The 12,373-nt window shown below is 35.4% G+C and overlaps 4 protein-coding genes across 4 annotated transcripts; 2 read left to right on the top strand and 2 right to left on the bottom strand.

The window, feature by feature from the left end:
• Positions 1 to 3,754: 3,754 nt before the first annotated feature.
• On the bottom strand, positions 3,755 to 4,886 carry Tsp_09317 (hypothetical protein). Its single transcript, XM_003375691.1, has 3 exons — positions 4,722 to 4,886; positions 4,362 to 4,638; positions 3,755 to 3,930 (listed from the first exon to the last, which is right to left on the bottom strand). Exons 1-3 carry the CDS (start codon positions 4,884 to 4,886, stop codon positions 3,755 to 3,757), a joined length of 618 nt encoding a protein of 205 aa, XP_003375739.1.
• A 2,085-nt stretch (positions 4,887 to 6,971) lies between these two features.
• On the top strand, positions 6,972 to 8,245 carry Tsp_09316 (eukaryotic initiation factor 4A). The gene is made up of 4 exons (XM_003375690.1): positions 6,972 to 6,988; positions 7,216 to 7,270; positions 7,785 to 7,980; positions 8,181 to 8,245. Exons 1-4 carry the CDS (start codon positions 6,972 to 6,974, stop codon positions 8,243 to 8,245), a joined length of 333 nt encoding a protein of 110 aa, XP_003375738.1.
• Positions 8,246 to 8,493: 248 nt separating this feature from the next.
• Tsp_09315 (hypothetical protein) lies at positions 8,494 to 9,082 on the bottom strand. The gene is made up of 2 exons (XM_003375689.1): positions 8,949 to 9,082; positions 8,494 to 8,836 (listed from the first exon to the last, which is right to left on the bottom strand). Exons 1-2 carry the CDS (start codon positions 9,080 to 9,082, stop codon positions 8,494 to 8,496), a joined length of 477 nt encoding a protein of 158 aa, XP_003375737.1.
• Positions 9,083 to 10,372: 1,290 nt separating this feature from the next.
• On the top strand, positions 10,373 to 12,024 carry Tsp_09314 (conserved hypothetical protein; the record flags this gene model as incomplete). Its single annotated transcript, XM_003375688.1, has 2 exons — positions 10,373 to 10,431; positions 11,980 to 12,024. Coding segments are annotated over exons 1-2 (104 nt in total), but the record flags the coding sequence as incomplete, so codon positions are not given.
• Positions 12,025 to 12,373: the final 349 nt, after the last annotated feature.

The following is a 12,373-nucleotide window of genomic DNA, read 5'->3' as shown; positions in this document are numbered from 1 at the left end:
TTTCTCTCATGGATAATGCAAGTGAAAATCGTCACAGAAATTCAGTTGGAGATGAAAACAACAAACGAATATGAACGACAAAAGCAAACAGTTTAAATAAGTTATGCTATCATTTTTGCAAATATCTTACATTATCCTAATCTGGAGTCGATTAAGTCACAACAATATTAATATTAATAGGTGAATTCTATGTTCAGTTGTAATTATGCAAAATAATAGTCATATTCTTCAATGAATTATAGATAATTTAAGATCATAAATTTTCTGAATAGGAGCGATCAGGGATGAGGAGTAGTAAAACATAGCACAGGAGTCAGTTTCGTAGGAAAAAAGCATCCAAATAACCAATCTCACTAGCAGGCAGGATAGTAAGCATAATTATAGAGAGATAGGTTGCCAGCTAAGGAAATCGTTGGGGAAAAGAAGAGCAAGCATGAGAAAGCAAATTGCAACCACAAGAACAAAAACATCATCACTTCAACGACACAAACAGCCAGGCAACCGCACACGCCACTACTCTGAAAACTGTTCACCAAAGCATCGGCAATCAATTAAACGAATTGGAATAGCATAAGAAGAATATTATTTAAGAGCATAAAAACGTAAATCGTCAGCTCAGTTGTTCATTCATCAATACGAAACAATCGCCATTCATGCATTCCAATCATCCACTAACTGATGCTTTCAAAACGATGCCTCTGTCGATAATAATTAATTTCAAAAAAAAGATATATATATATATATATTAAAAAATAAAAATAACTTACAATTGATACTATTCTTCATTCATTTTGATATACGTGATTTAATTGATGATCACTTAATTAAAAAAAAAGCATTTTTCAACAACAAAATTGAAATTGTGCAATTCGAAATTCATACAAGCATAAACAGTATCAATTTGTACTAAATGAAAAAAATTTTGCTTTCAATAAATCATATTTTATTTCAAACAAAACGAGATCATCAAACTTGTTTCTTCATAAGATCTGCAAATTTTCGGCAAAAGTTTTCGCCCACCCAGAATTTATCGACAATTACTTTCCACTATAGCGATGAAAATTATGCACTAAAATTTACAGCTTAATGTAAATTTCTCCATCGCATAAAATAGGTCAACAAAATGATCAATCACACTCCGTATTGCTGTTTAAAATCACTTAATTCTTGCAGGATATATATATATATATATATATATATATATATATATGACAATCTAAAATTGGGTCCTTTTCAAACACAAATACATCCATCTATTTTTGCAATAATAAAATTATACATAAAACGCAAAAAACATACTACTACTTGCTATTATCCGCATCGAATAAATATTGTTTGCAAAAAAAAGAAAGAAAAATATTTACCACATCAAATGCTATTTTTTAATTCAAAATTACACTCCTAATAACAATACCCAAACGATCAATTTTACCAATCAAAAAACAATTTTCATGCAACATGGAATAAAAGACACAAAAGAGGAACTTCCTCCGGCAAATAGGTAGTATAACCAACCGGCTTTTCAATAAAGCGAAATGAAAAATATGCGCAGCATTTCCGCTCGTGCGTATTAAAAATGCAGACAATGATGGATTAAAAAATTTTCTCGCATCACGACATACGTCGGTTCTGACGTTCCAATCATTTCAAAAGCGACATTACATTACATGTCAGGAAAATTTTGAAATTAAAAAAGCATCTTTTCAAACACCACCTCACCATGCACTTAAAAACACCTTTCTGTAACGTAATTTATATAATAATATAAGAATTTTTATCTATACACAAATCAACAGCTTGAACGCTTCAAAAAATTAAAGATTACCATACTTAATTAAACAGATCAAACCTAATTCAATTATTTTGACAAAGCGACGACTGTCTGCCGTCCTAGCTTATTTTCTAATCCGTTCAAACTAATACAAAATAAAAATTCAAAAAGTGAAATAAAATACAATAAAATAAAGCTTCTCACCTTTATCAATTATTCAAAAAGTCCAGAACAGGATCGCCGGGCGGAAGTGATTAACAAATAAATCAATGCTGAATGTGAACCAAAGGCGACAAATCGCCTTGGCAAACAATGACTGCCAAAAGAGCGTATTTACTTGCCGGTCGAAGATTGATATTACCGACAGCTAGTTAGAGCAAGCACAGAAAATGATCAATAAAAACAACAAACATGCAAAATGATCACAAATAGGCACATCAAGGAAAAATATATGTTTCAGCAGTTAAATACAAAAGCTCCCAAAACAATATGTTTTGCAAAAATTATAAATCAAAAACATAAGAAACACATATCACTAGAAGTTGGCAGCAACGTTCATAACTGCACCTCCTCAATATTACAATTAACCAATCGTATACTGTATGAAATTTGTGATATTCAAGCAGTAAAATCAGACAATTAATGCACAAAGAAGGTAATGTAAAAGAAATTCTTATTTACGAACGGAATTAAAAATCACGTTTAATTAAAATAAATGTAAAAGATATCACAAATACAGCCATACCTTTTTTATTCCCACTTTTAATGCATTAAGGACTTCCAACATTCTATGAAAAAGCGATGAATCATTTAAAAAATGAAATCAGCGTAAATATATCAAAAGCAAATAAAATAATTTTGCAATTTCAAAAGAAATATTCATTCCACCACGCATCTTTCAAATGGTTATGCGGTAGTACCGGCTAGCCCATGACGCCTGCTGTATTCCAGAGTTAAAGGAAGAAGAGGAAGAAAAACTGAGCTGATCTTGTAAGCACCAAACCATTGCACTCGGCTACCCCTGCAGGCACATTTGGACCTGACCATCGTTGAAAGTGTACTGTAGTACGGTGGCACGTGGCAATCATTGATCGTTGGTGATGTGCGGTTTTGGTTAGCGATCGATCGCGTTGTCATTTATTATGGTGGTTGTCGGTGTAATAAACATTTGAAATGATTGTTTGGTGTTTGTTTTATAAATAAATCACCCCACATGTCTTGTTCCAAAAGTGCAGGCGCCGTAAGGTCAACTCGGACGGTGATGACCCGGTCGAGAACAGCAAGGCGGAGGCCGACCCGCTTGATGTGACGGAAAGTCCGTTACATTTAAAATAAAACGAATCACTTTAAACTGTTCCGGAGGTAACGGCACCGACCTCGTCGGTGACACACCCATGAGCCGGGGCTCATGAAATGCGCACTTGGGCGAGAACAATGCACGCGCAACGTCGGATAGATCGCTATCGCCGCGTCTGGCGACACGGGATCGGGGTCAGATGAGACCCCATACGGTGCCCTGGATCAGCCATTGTTCGCGGGACAGTGGCTGCTTGTGCAATCAACGCCGGCGGCAGGTTAACCGATGACCTTGTAGGAGCAGCCGTCGTAACGGAATCGTCAATTGGCCACCGGCGCTGCGGACCAATCGAAGATGAAAGGATCTGAACCCGGGCGGCTTACTGGAAGCCGACGGTGATTTAGATCGGCGCCTCAGATATCGAGTGCCCCCGCGGCGAGCAAGTTACCCATTGGCAGTTCTGTTGAACTACCCGCCGGCCCGCTGACCCCCGGACTCTATCTAGAGCCATGTGGAGCGCCGCTGATACAACAGGAGAACGAGATCAAGAAGAGGAGTTGGGACGTGTGTGTGTAGAAAGCGAGAGCAGTAGCAGTACCCGTCGTGCGTATCGTGAAGGCGCATCGTGAAGAACAACCCGAGAATCCTGACGACGTCGTCCAGAGAGGATCGAAGTCAGGCACCGGTCATACAGTCCACTGTTGATTATCTGACCAGCGAACGGCTGGCAGAATTGTACCTGATGTAACAGCCTTTGCTATACGGCGGCGTTGCTCATTGCTGATCCGACTGAGGAAGACGCGAAGCCGCTGGCGCGGACCGCGGGTGGCTTCTGTCGACAGACCTTCATGACCGGACACGTCTGTACCCAATTAACCATTGTACGGCATTGATCCGAGGGCACGCCGCTCTCTAATGATCCGTTGGGGCAGCGGATCAAACCCCCGCGTAACGAGCCGCTGATTTATAGCAGTGTAACGTTTTCGCCTTTTAACAACAAGCCAATCTTTTTATTTAACGAAACAACACTTTTATTCAGTTGGGAATAACTATATAAAGCGATAACACACACGCAAGGGGTACACTCACAGCAATACCGAACTCTTTAGCACGTCGACTCCATGTCACTTTATGCCAAAAATTACCTCTCCTACTGTGGGTTATCGATGTTCAGGTTGTTGAGATCGTAATCACTTTACAGAAGGGCCGCAAGCCGGGGTCTGTCAGCAAGACAGTAGGGGATCAAATTTCAGTTGACGCATCCCGGTGCCCCCCTGCGGCGAAAGCCCCTACTCTGGCATGTCGCCTCCGGTGAAGAGCCCTTGAAGAGTGAGGAGGGGGCAATACTGCTTGTGGACGGTCGACGAATGAGCATCAGCGGAATGGGGTGGTGCCGTTGGATGGGACGTGTGACTGTGATGGTAGTGAAGAGCTTAGTCGTCCCAGGAATCCTGCCGACAGCCCAGCCCCAAATAAACGACGGCATGGGTGGGCATTGGTGACACTGAATTCCTGGGAAGCAGGAGCTGAGAAGACCACTGAGGGGAAACCACACATGGGCGATGGCGACCTGGAAGAGTGGGGACGCTGCCTGGGGGGCGAGTAAGCGGGCCCTCAGCAGCGTACTTTGGCGGTGTGGGAAGGGCATCTCACGTGGTGAGACTCACCTGGGGCGAACAATCCCGTCCAACACCACATCGAATTGGTAGGGGCCCGACCAGTGAAACAGCCGCCTCCCGCAATCGCAAAGGGCCGTGATGGACGAACTGATTGGTGAGATGTTGCGATCAAGAGTAATCGAACCGGCGTCAGGGCCATGGAGCTCGCCGGTGGTCCTGGTGCGCAAGAGGGATGGCTCGCACCGGTTCTGCGTCGATTATTGCAAGCTAAATGCGGTGACGTGCAGCCAATCCCGCGTATAGATGATACCTTGGACGCGCTGGCAGGGGCCCAGTGGTTCAGCACACTTGACCTGGCGTCCGGGTATTGGCAGGTGGAAATGGCAGAGCGTGATCGCGAAAAGACCGCGTTTTCCACACCCCTTTGACTCTTTCAGTTCTGCGTCACGCAATTCAATTTAGAATCAATAATTATTTTTAATTTTTGAATTTGTGGCTTCCTGCATTTTTGAACTTTGACGGATATTTTTGAGTGCAGACTAAGAAAGAGAATTATTTTTGTTTTCATGCGAATTTGCACTATTTTATGTTTTATTTCAGCATTTGGAAAATTTTTCACGGTCAATTTGTAAATTATATAAGATAATAACCATCCAAAATTATCATCTGCCATCGATTATTAGCCAGACATAGGAAGCAACATTTAATTTTTTACCAACGTGTAAAACGTTACTCAGAAGAATATCTCCTAAAAAGATTTTTATTTGATGTGACATTAATTTGGAATTTTGGACAATTCTGATGTCAAATATCTATATGGATCACCAACAGCAATTAATATATCTTCGTAAAAAGCATATGCCGTAGAGTGGTATTTTTCTTACTGTTGACACTCATTTTTATTAACGGACGAAAATCAATATTTATCGTAAAGTATAACTCATGAATTTGCATGTTCCGTGTAATATGATTTTCAATTATTTGTTGCCATTCATTAGATTGCTTTATTGCCTCTGTTTTTTATTACCAACAGAAACAAAAAGCCTAAAAATTTGCATACTAATTCAGTTTTGCTCTTTTTTTACCTTGATTTCAAATAATTGTAGGCTGATGCTTTAGAGATAAAGCACAATTGAAGACGTTTTCAAAAGGAAGAAAGCATCAAAAGTTTAATTCGAATACGTCATTCAATTTCTACAACAGTACAAACAAATTTAGTTATCTAAATGAGGTGAGTTTGACTATTTTTCTGTACGTTGCATTTCATTACATCAGAGTACTGTAGAACATACATGAAGAAAATACATGCATTTTTATGAATTTACAGTCACTGAGCATAATTACATTAAGCATTAGTAAGAATAGATCTGTTTTGCGCATAATTTTTTGTTTAAGTTCAACTGCAGTTTGTAAAGGTATTTAAATTTTGAAAAAGAAAACAAATATAAGATAAACAAATTATTATTAAAAGTGAAATAGTTTAAGCATGGAAATGGACTTCTGCTAAAAGTTGAATTTTTTATATCGCATATTTGGTTGAGATGCTATTATGATTTATTATTTAAGAGGAAATCTAATAAGGGTTGATTTTTAGCCAAGAATGCTACGCGCGTACCATGCAAATCATCTTTGTTAAAAAATCATTTATTTTCTAATAATAGGCAAAACGCTTGCCTATTATCAATAATAGACAATTTTCAACATTATGCGTAACATACATAAAAGATAAAATGAAATATTTTTATTTTCATGCTAGACGTAAATTGAAATTTTCATTACAAAATTTCTTGACATGATATTAGTTTTTTTAATATGCTGTATTCTGATAAATTTATTAAAAATCAAAAATAAAATCAAGAATAATAATACTTTGCTTTAATTATAAATATGGAACTTAGTTCATTTCACTCGAGGGTGGAAACGTCCGCTTGTTCGTATTCCACTGGTGGTTGATGTGGCCATTTGTGCACTCTTACAATGCGCGCAGATGTAGCCAAAGAGGAATGCTAGCAGAATTCCTAGTACGCCAAAAAGCACATACTTCTGATAAGTGCTTTCGTTTCACACTTGGCATTTGCATTTTTTTAAATTTTACATAATTAAAAGAAGTTCATAAATTACATTTTTGATTTGCTAATTTTGTTTGTCAAAGCGAAAAACCAGAGTCTTTACATTTTTGTGAAAAGTTTTTGTCATGAGTTCCATTTATGTGGGTCATTTTTGAATTTTCAAATCTCAAATTCAGACATGCGGGGGCGTGTTTTGTCTAAGTGAATTTTTTGTTATGGCGTTTTCTGCCCGGTAATTTATATTTTGACTGAATTTTAAATATCAAGGTCATTTTTGAATTTTCAAATTGTTTTCATTGGTTGAATTTGGCACGGTATCTCAATTTTTTACACGTCATTATTCTTTTTTAATGCAATGCACTCGCTAGATCATCCGGTTACTTTACATGAACTGCTATTATTTCAATTATGTCCACTAATTTATAATCATTGAACATGATTATATTAAGCATTATTAAGAATAGATCTGTTCTGTGTAAAATTTTTTGTTGAAGATCAACAGCAGTTTGTTCATGTATTTATATTTTTAAAAAGAAGACAAATATCTTATAAACCAATTATTATTAAAAGCGAATTACTGAAATCAATTAATATTTCTGCACCATTTACATTTTTTTATATTCAAAAATTGAATAAATTAAGTGAAATTTAATTGTCGCAAATTAATATTATTCATTACATGTAGAGTAATGCGCGAAAATAAGAGAGTTAAGCTGAGCTAAGAAACTACTGAATAGTATTTGAATAAAATGTATTTATTCATTTTCATGTTGCAAATTTCATAATATAGTCAAAGTAAGATCTGATATGGAGAAAACAGTATTTTCTTTTTTTGTTAATATTTTTTCACACAATTTGCATTTAATTTAAAGCAATACATTAGTCAGGAACGCGTATAGTAATTTTGTTTATGAACAATTCTACCCTTTAATTTTATTATTTATACTATTTTTCCATGAAAATCTTTTATGAAAAACAAAACTTTACTTTAATTATAAATATGGAAATTATTTTTTTTCAATTGGCAGTGGAAACGTCCGCTTGTTCGTATTCCACTGATGGTTGATATGGTGGTTTGTACACTCTTACAAAGTGAACCAACCAGAATTCTGAAGTATGCATTTGCGTTGCTGCAATGCTGTAATGTGATATCCTCCAAAGTTTTTTTCATCACTGAATCGCATTGGATTCCAACCAAAATATTCTATACAGCATGTTATTTAAGTTTATTTTATCACCGCATTATTATTTTTGAAATTTTACATCATCTGAAATATTTGATATATTACATTTTTTGTTTGTTTACTTTTGTTTGTGAAAGCGATAAGCAAAAGTCTTTACATTTATGTGAAAAGCTTTTTTCCTGAGTTCCATTTATGTGCGTTATTTTTTAATTTTGAATTTTCAAATTTTGACATCTGTAGGCTCGTTTTGTCTGAACAAATTTTTTTGTGTTGGCTTACAGCCCGGTAGTTTGCATTTTACCTGAATTTTTAATTGGTGACTTTTGCCCTCTGAAGTCTATTTTAAATTGCTGGAAGGCATTCCATTTTTTTAATTGATCCAATTAATTGAATATTTCCATTTATTAAATTCATTTAATTGCTAAGTGAGTTGCTCCTTTTATTTCTGCTTTGCATAAGATATGAACGTAGTGACCAAAGCGTATCAATCGTTTTGTCTTTCAAAGACGATCGTAATATTGTAACGAAACGTCCAGCTCCCCTGAAGCTTCCCTCAGCTTGACAGGATGTCGTTGGTACTGTTATCAGTGCATCGTATGATATTTGTATTGTCCTTGGACGTTGCTATCGGCTCGAAGGAAGCCATTTCGTTCATGATAATTTGCATAATGTCTTTACCAAGACAACTATCCATCGCGTCACATTTAAAATACTTTCCTCTTCTGATCAGTGTATCAAATTGCTCCGCGGTACTTTCACTTATATCATGATCCCTTTTTTCGCTATCATTATCATTGCCGTCAATGTTTATTTTGACCTGGATTTTGAGCATCCTATCAGACAGATCTTTCGCAGTAACATTCGTGCCTCGTTTATTCAGCCAGATTAGTATACAACTTGAACTTGATGAGCAAACGCTTTGCTTGGAAATGCAACTGCTTTGCTCCTTAATGTTTCGTAACAAAAATTTCCTTTCCTTTGATACCCGCTTTATTTGTCACCGGTTACTCATCTAATGCCTGTCCATTATCATCGTCAAATTCCTCCCTAACATGCTCTCGCACATATTTTGAAGACAATTTTTGACTGGTAATCGCCATATGACAATTTGCTTCCATATGACGTGCATTCATCCATGGCATTAAGATTTGAGGACCAGTCATCCGTAGACACGAAAAGCACTGAAGGCTGCAGGAAATCTACGCTTTGCAACATTTCAAATAAATTTCATAGAGAAAATAGCAAAAATTATATATATATACATAAAAGATAGAATAAAATATTCTTCTTTTCACGCTAGACGTAAATTGAAATTTTCATTATGAGATTAACTTCTTGACATGATGTTTGTTTTTTCAAAATGCTGTATTCTAACAAATTTATTAAAAATCAAGATGAATGTAACGAATAATAATATTTTGCTCTTATTATAAATACGAAAATTATTTCATTCTACTTGGCAGTGGAAACGTTCGCTCGTTCGTATTCCACTGGTGGTTGTTGTGGCCATTTGTGCACTCTTACAATGTGCGCAGATGTAGGCACTCTGAGGTATGCAGCACCATCTAGAACTGCTTCTCCTTTTCCCAAAAGTTATTTGCACTTTTACTTATTATATTGTTTTTATTTTACGTAATTAGAAACACTTTGTAAATTGCATTTTTGATTTGGCTAATTTTGTTTGTCAAAGCGAAAAATCAGAGTCTTTACATTTTCGTGAAAAGCTTCTCGCCATGAGTTCCATTTATGTGGGTCATTTTTGAATTTTCAAATCTCAAATTCAGACGTGCAGGGGCGGGTTTTGTCTAAGTTAATTATTTGTGTTAGCGTTCAGTCCCACAATTTATGTTTTAACCGAATCTTTAATTGGTGACCTCCGCCAGTCAAGTTCATTTCTGAATTTCCTAAAAGTCTTCATTGGATAAATTTAACAAGACATCTGAAATCAGATTCAGATAAGTTTAATGTAACCGTCCCTACCTGCTGGATCAGTAAGTTTTTGTACATGAATGTCTATAATTTCCATAACGTCAGCGCCAGGTTAGCATTCATCTTTGAGAATAATTTCAAATGCACTAAAACCCATTTCTAACGCTACAATATGCAAATCAGGGTCCTTTAAAAATTTCCTTACTCTCAGTAATCTTGTATTGGTTTCTGGCAAGTGGCAGCCATATGAAGATTCTCTGATTTTATTAGTGGCGTTAAGTAACTACTGAAGTCAGTTTTCAATTGCTGAAAGGCATCATATTTTTCTATTTTGGTTTCGTTTTTTTCAAAGCATTCGATACTTATTTTGTAAATAACTATCATTTAATTGAAAATAATTAATTGGATATAATTGAAAATTCAATTTCATATTTGTTGCATCTTTTACTATGTGTTTGAAGCATCAAAATTTTTCATTTAATATCACTTTTACAGGAATAAAAATGGATAAAGAAAAAGTGAAAACGCAGACAACACGAAGTAAAACATGTGAACACAAAGGGTAAATGCGATTTTTTTCTATGCTGATTCTGTAACGTTTGGCTTGGGATGATTCTATAAACAGAAGTTATTCCTTTGTTTAATTAAGTTAGTGAAGTTTGTAATATGTTAGATGTAAGTAAGATATTTTTCAAAGTAAAACTGTATTTTTGTTTTCTTTTCATGTTGAAGTGAGGTGAAAATTTATCTTTATAAGAATTTCTATCTCACTTAAAGAATTTTTAATTCTGCGTGCAAAGTGTCGATCTATTATGCACATCATTAAGTTGAAGTATATTTCAAAAATGAAAGCATGGAAATATAATTAATAATTATAAATACAGTTCTATACAGTATACTAATTGCCAAATTACTGATAAGAAGGTTTGAAAGAAACGACCTCATCAGAGAAGAGCGAACATTGCATCCATAGTTAATATCTCATTTCACTGGTGTGTGATTAGCGGAGGCAGTGCGTAACTTAACTGCAAGGGAAAAAAGCTGTATTCAGAAAAAAATTCAATGTCAAAACTTTTTGTACTCATGCTTTTTGTGCTTTGTATATTTCAGCGTCAGTATTTTTCTGTATTTACGTAGGTTTTGAATAAATATGCACAACAATTTTATACAGAATTCTGAAGTACATAAATCTATACATTGTAGGCTCTGATCAAATTCATTTTTCAATTTATTACTTTGCGTAATAATCTAGATTTAACTGTAAAAGACGATAAATTTTTCAATTTTCACTTGCTTATAGCATTCAATTTCATTCTGAACTGAACAGGTGGAATATCACTAAGCGGATGGTGTTCTCTATTATGCAGGTCAGAAAAATACTGTTTTCATACATAAATTATTTAATTTCATTATCATTTAATATTGTTTTTAAAATTTTACATCATCAAGAAAATAAATGAATCAAAATTTTCATCCAGTTAATTTTGTTGATCAAGGGGCGCAGCCAACGTGGGCACATTGTTTATATTATGTTGAGATTATGTCCTAATTCATCTCTGTGTAGCACATTCAACTTACTTACGCCGGTTTATTCGGCTGCATGCGCATTGCCTGACTTTTATGCAAATTGGGCCATTTGAAAATTGCCATCAGATTAGCAGAGCGCCAGTCAAACAGACTGTTGACTTATAGCAGGGTTGAACGGCATCTGATCAATTCACTTTCGCGTTAAATGTAAAGCAAGATATGCTTTAAGATATGATAGAATGTTATCTCTTCAAGTATGTGCGTTGTCTAGTTTGTATGCAAATTTGAGTACATTTTCAATTTGTTTGCTTTTGAGCTTATGCGTGGCCCAAATAATGTTTGTCCAACGAAATGAAATACGTTTCATACTTGTTAATCAGTAGAAATGAACTTTATGTAAATTTTCCTGTGGCTACTATTAGTTGCTCTAGAAACTCATTTCAAATGATTGTAGGCGAACGATGTGCGGCGAATGAACAATGGCGCTTTCAATGCAATGACAGACGAAGAAGAACAATACTAACGGCTTTGTTTTTTTATTTATTAAAACATTACTTCATTAAATTAATTCTCCAACATTTAGATACAGAAGAATAGAAGATAAAAGAAGACATCCCAAAGACAAGGGGTAAGTTTGGTAAGTATAATTCTTTGAGTTAGGCTAATTAGTTAAACTTCACTGAGGAGTTCTTGAGTCTGTAATTTATATAAACTCGAGCTGTAAGTTATCGAGCATTTAATTCAAACGTTTGTTAATTAGAGTAACTGGATGTAGATCATGAGTATTATTATAATAAATTTGAGTGGCTTTCCGCATTTGAACGTTTTCATGTCCCATGCCTTTCGAGTTGAGTTTAGGGTTCATTTGCGGAAAGGGAAATGGTTGCATAATTTGTCGATCATTTCAAGGACAATTTTTGAGCATAGTGAGTTTTTAGCACTGCCTATAGTTTGAGTATTAAGAATAAGTAATTGTT

This window comes from Trichinella spiralis (genome assembly GCF_000181795.1).
Source record: "Trichinella spiralis strain ISS 195 chromosome Unknown Scfld5, whole genome shotgun sequence".
NCBI lineage: Eukaryota > Metazoa > Nematoda > Enoplea > Trichinellida > Trichinellidae > Trichinella > Trichinella spiralis.
This window is presented reverse-complemented; position numbering and strand designations above follow the sequence as displayed.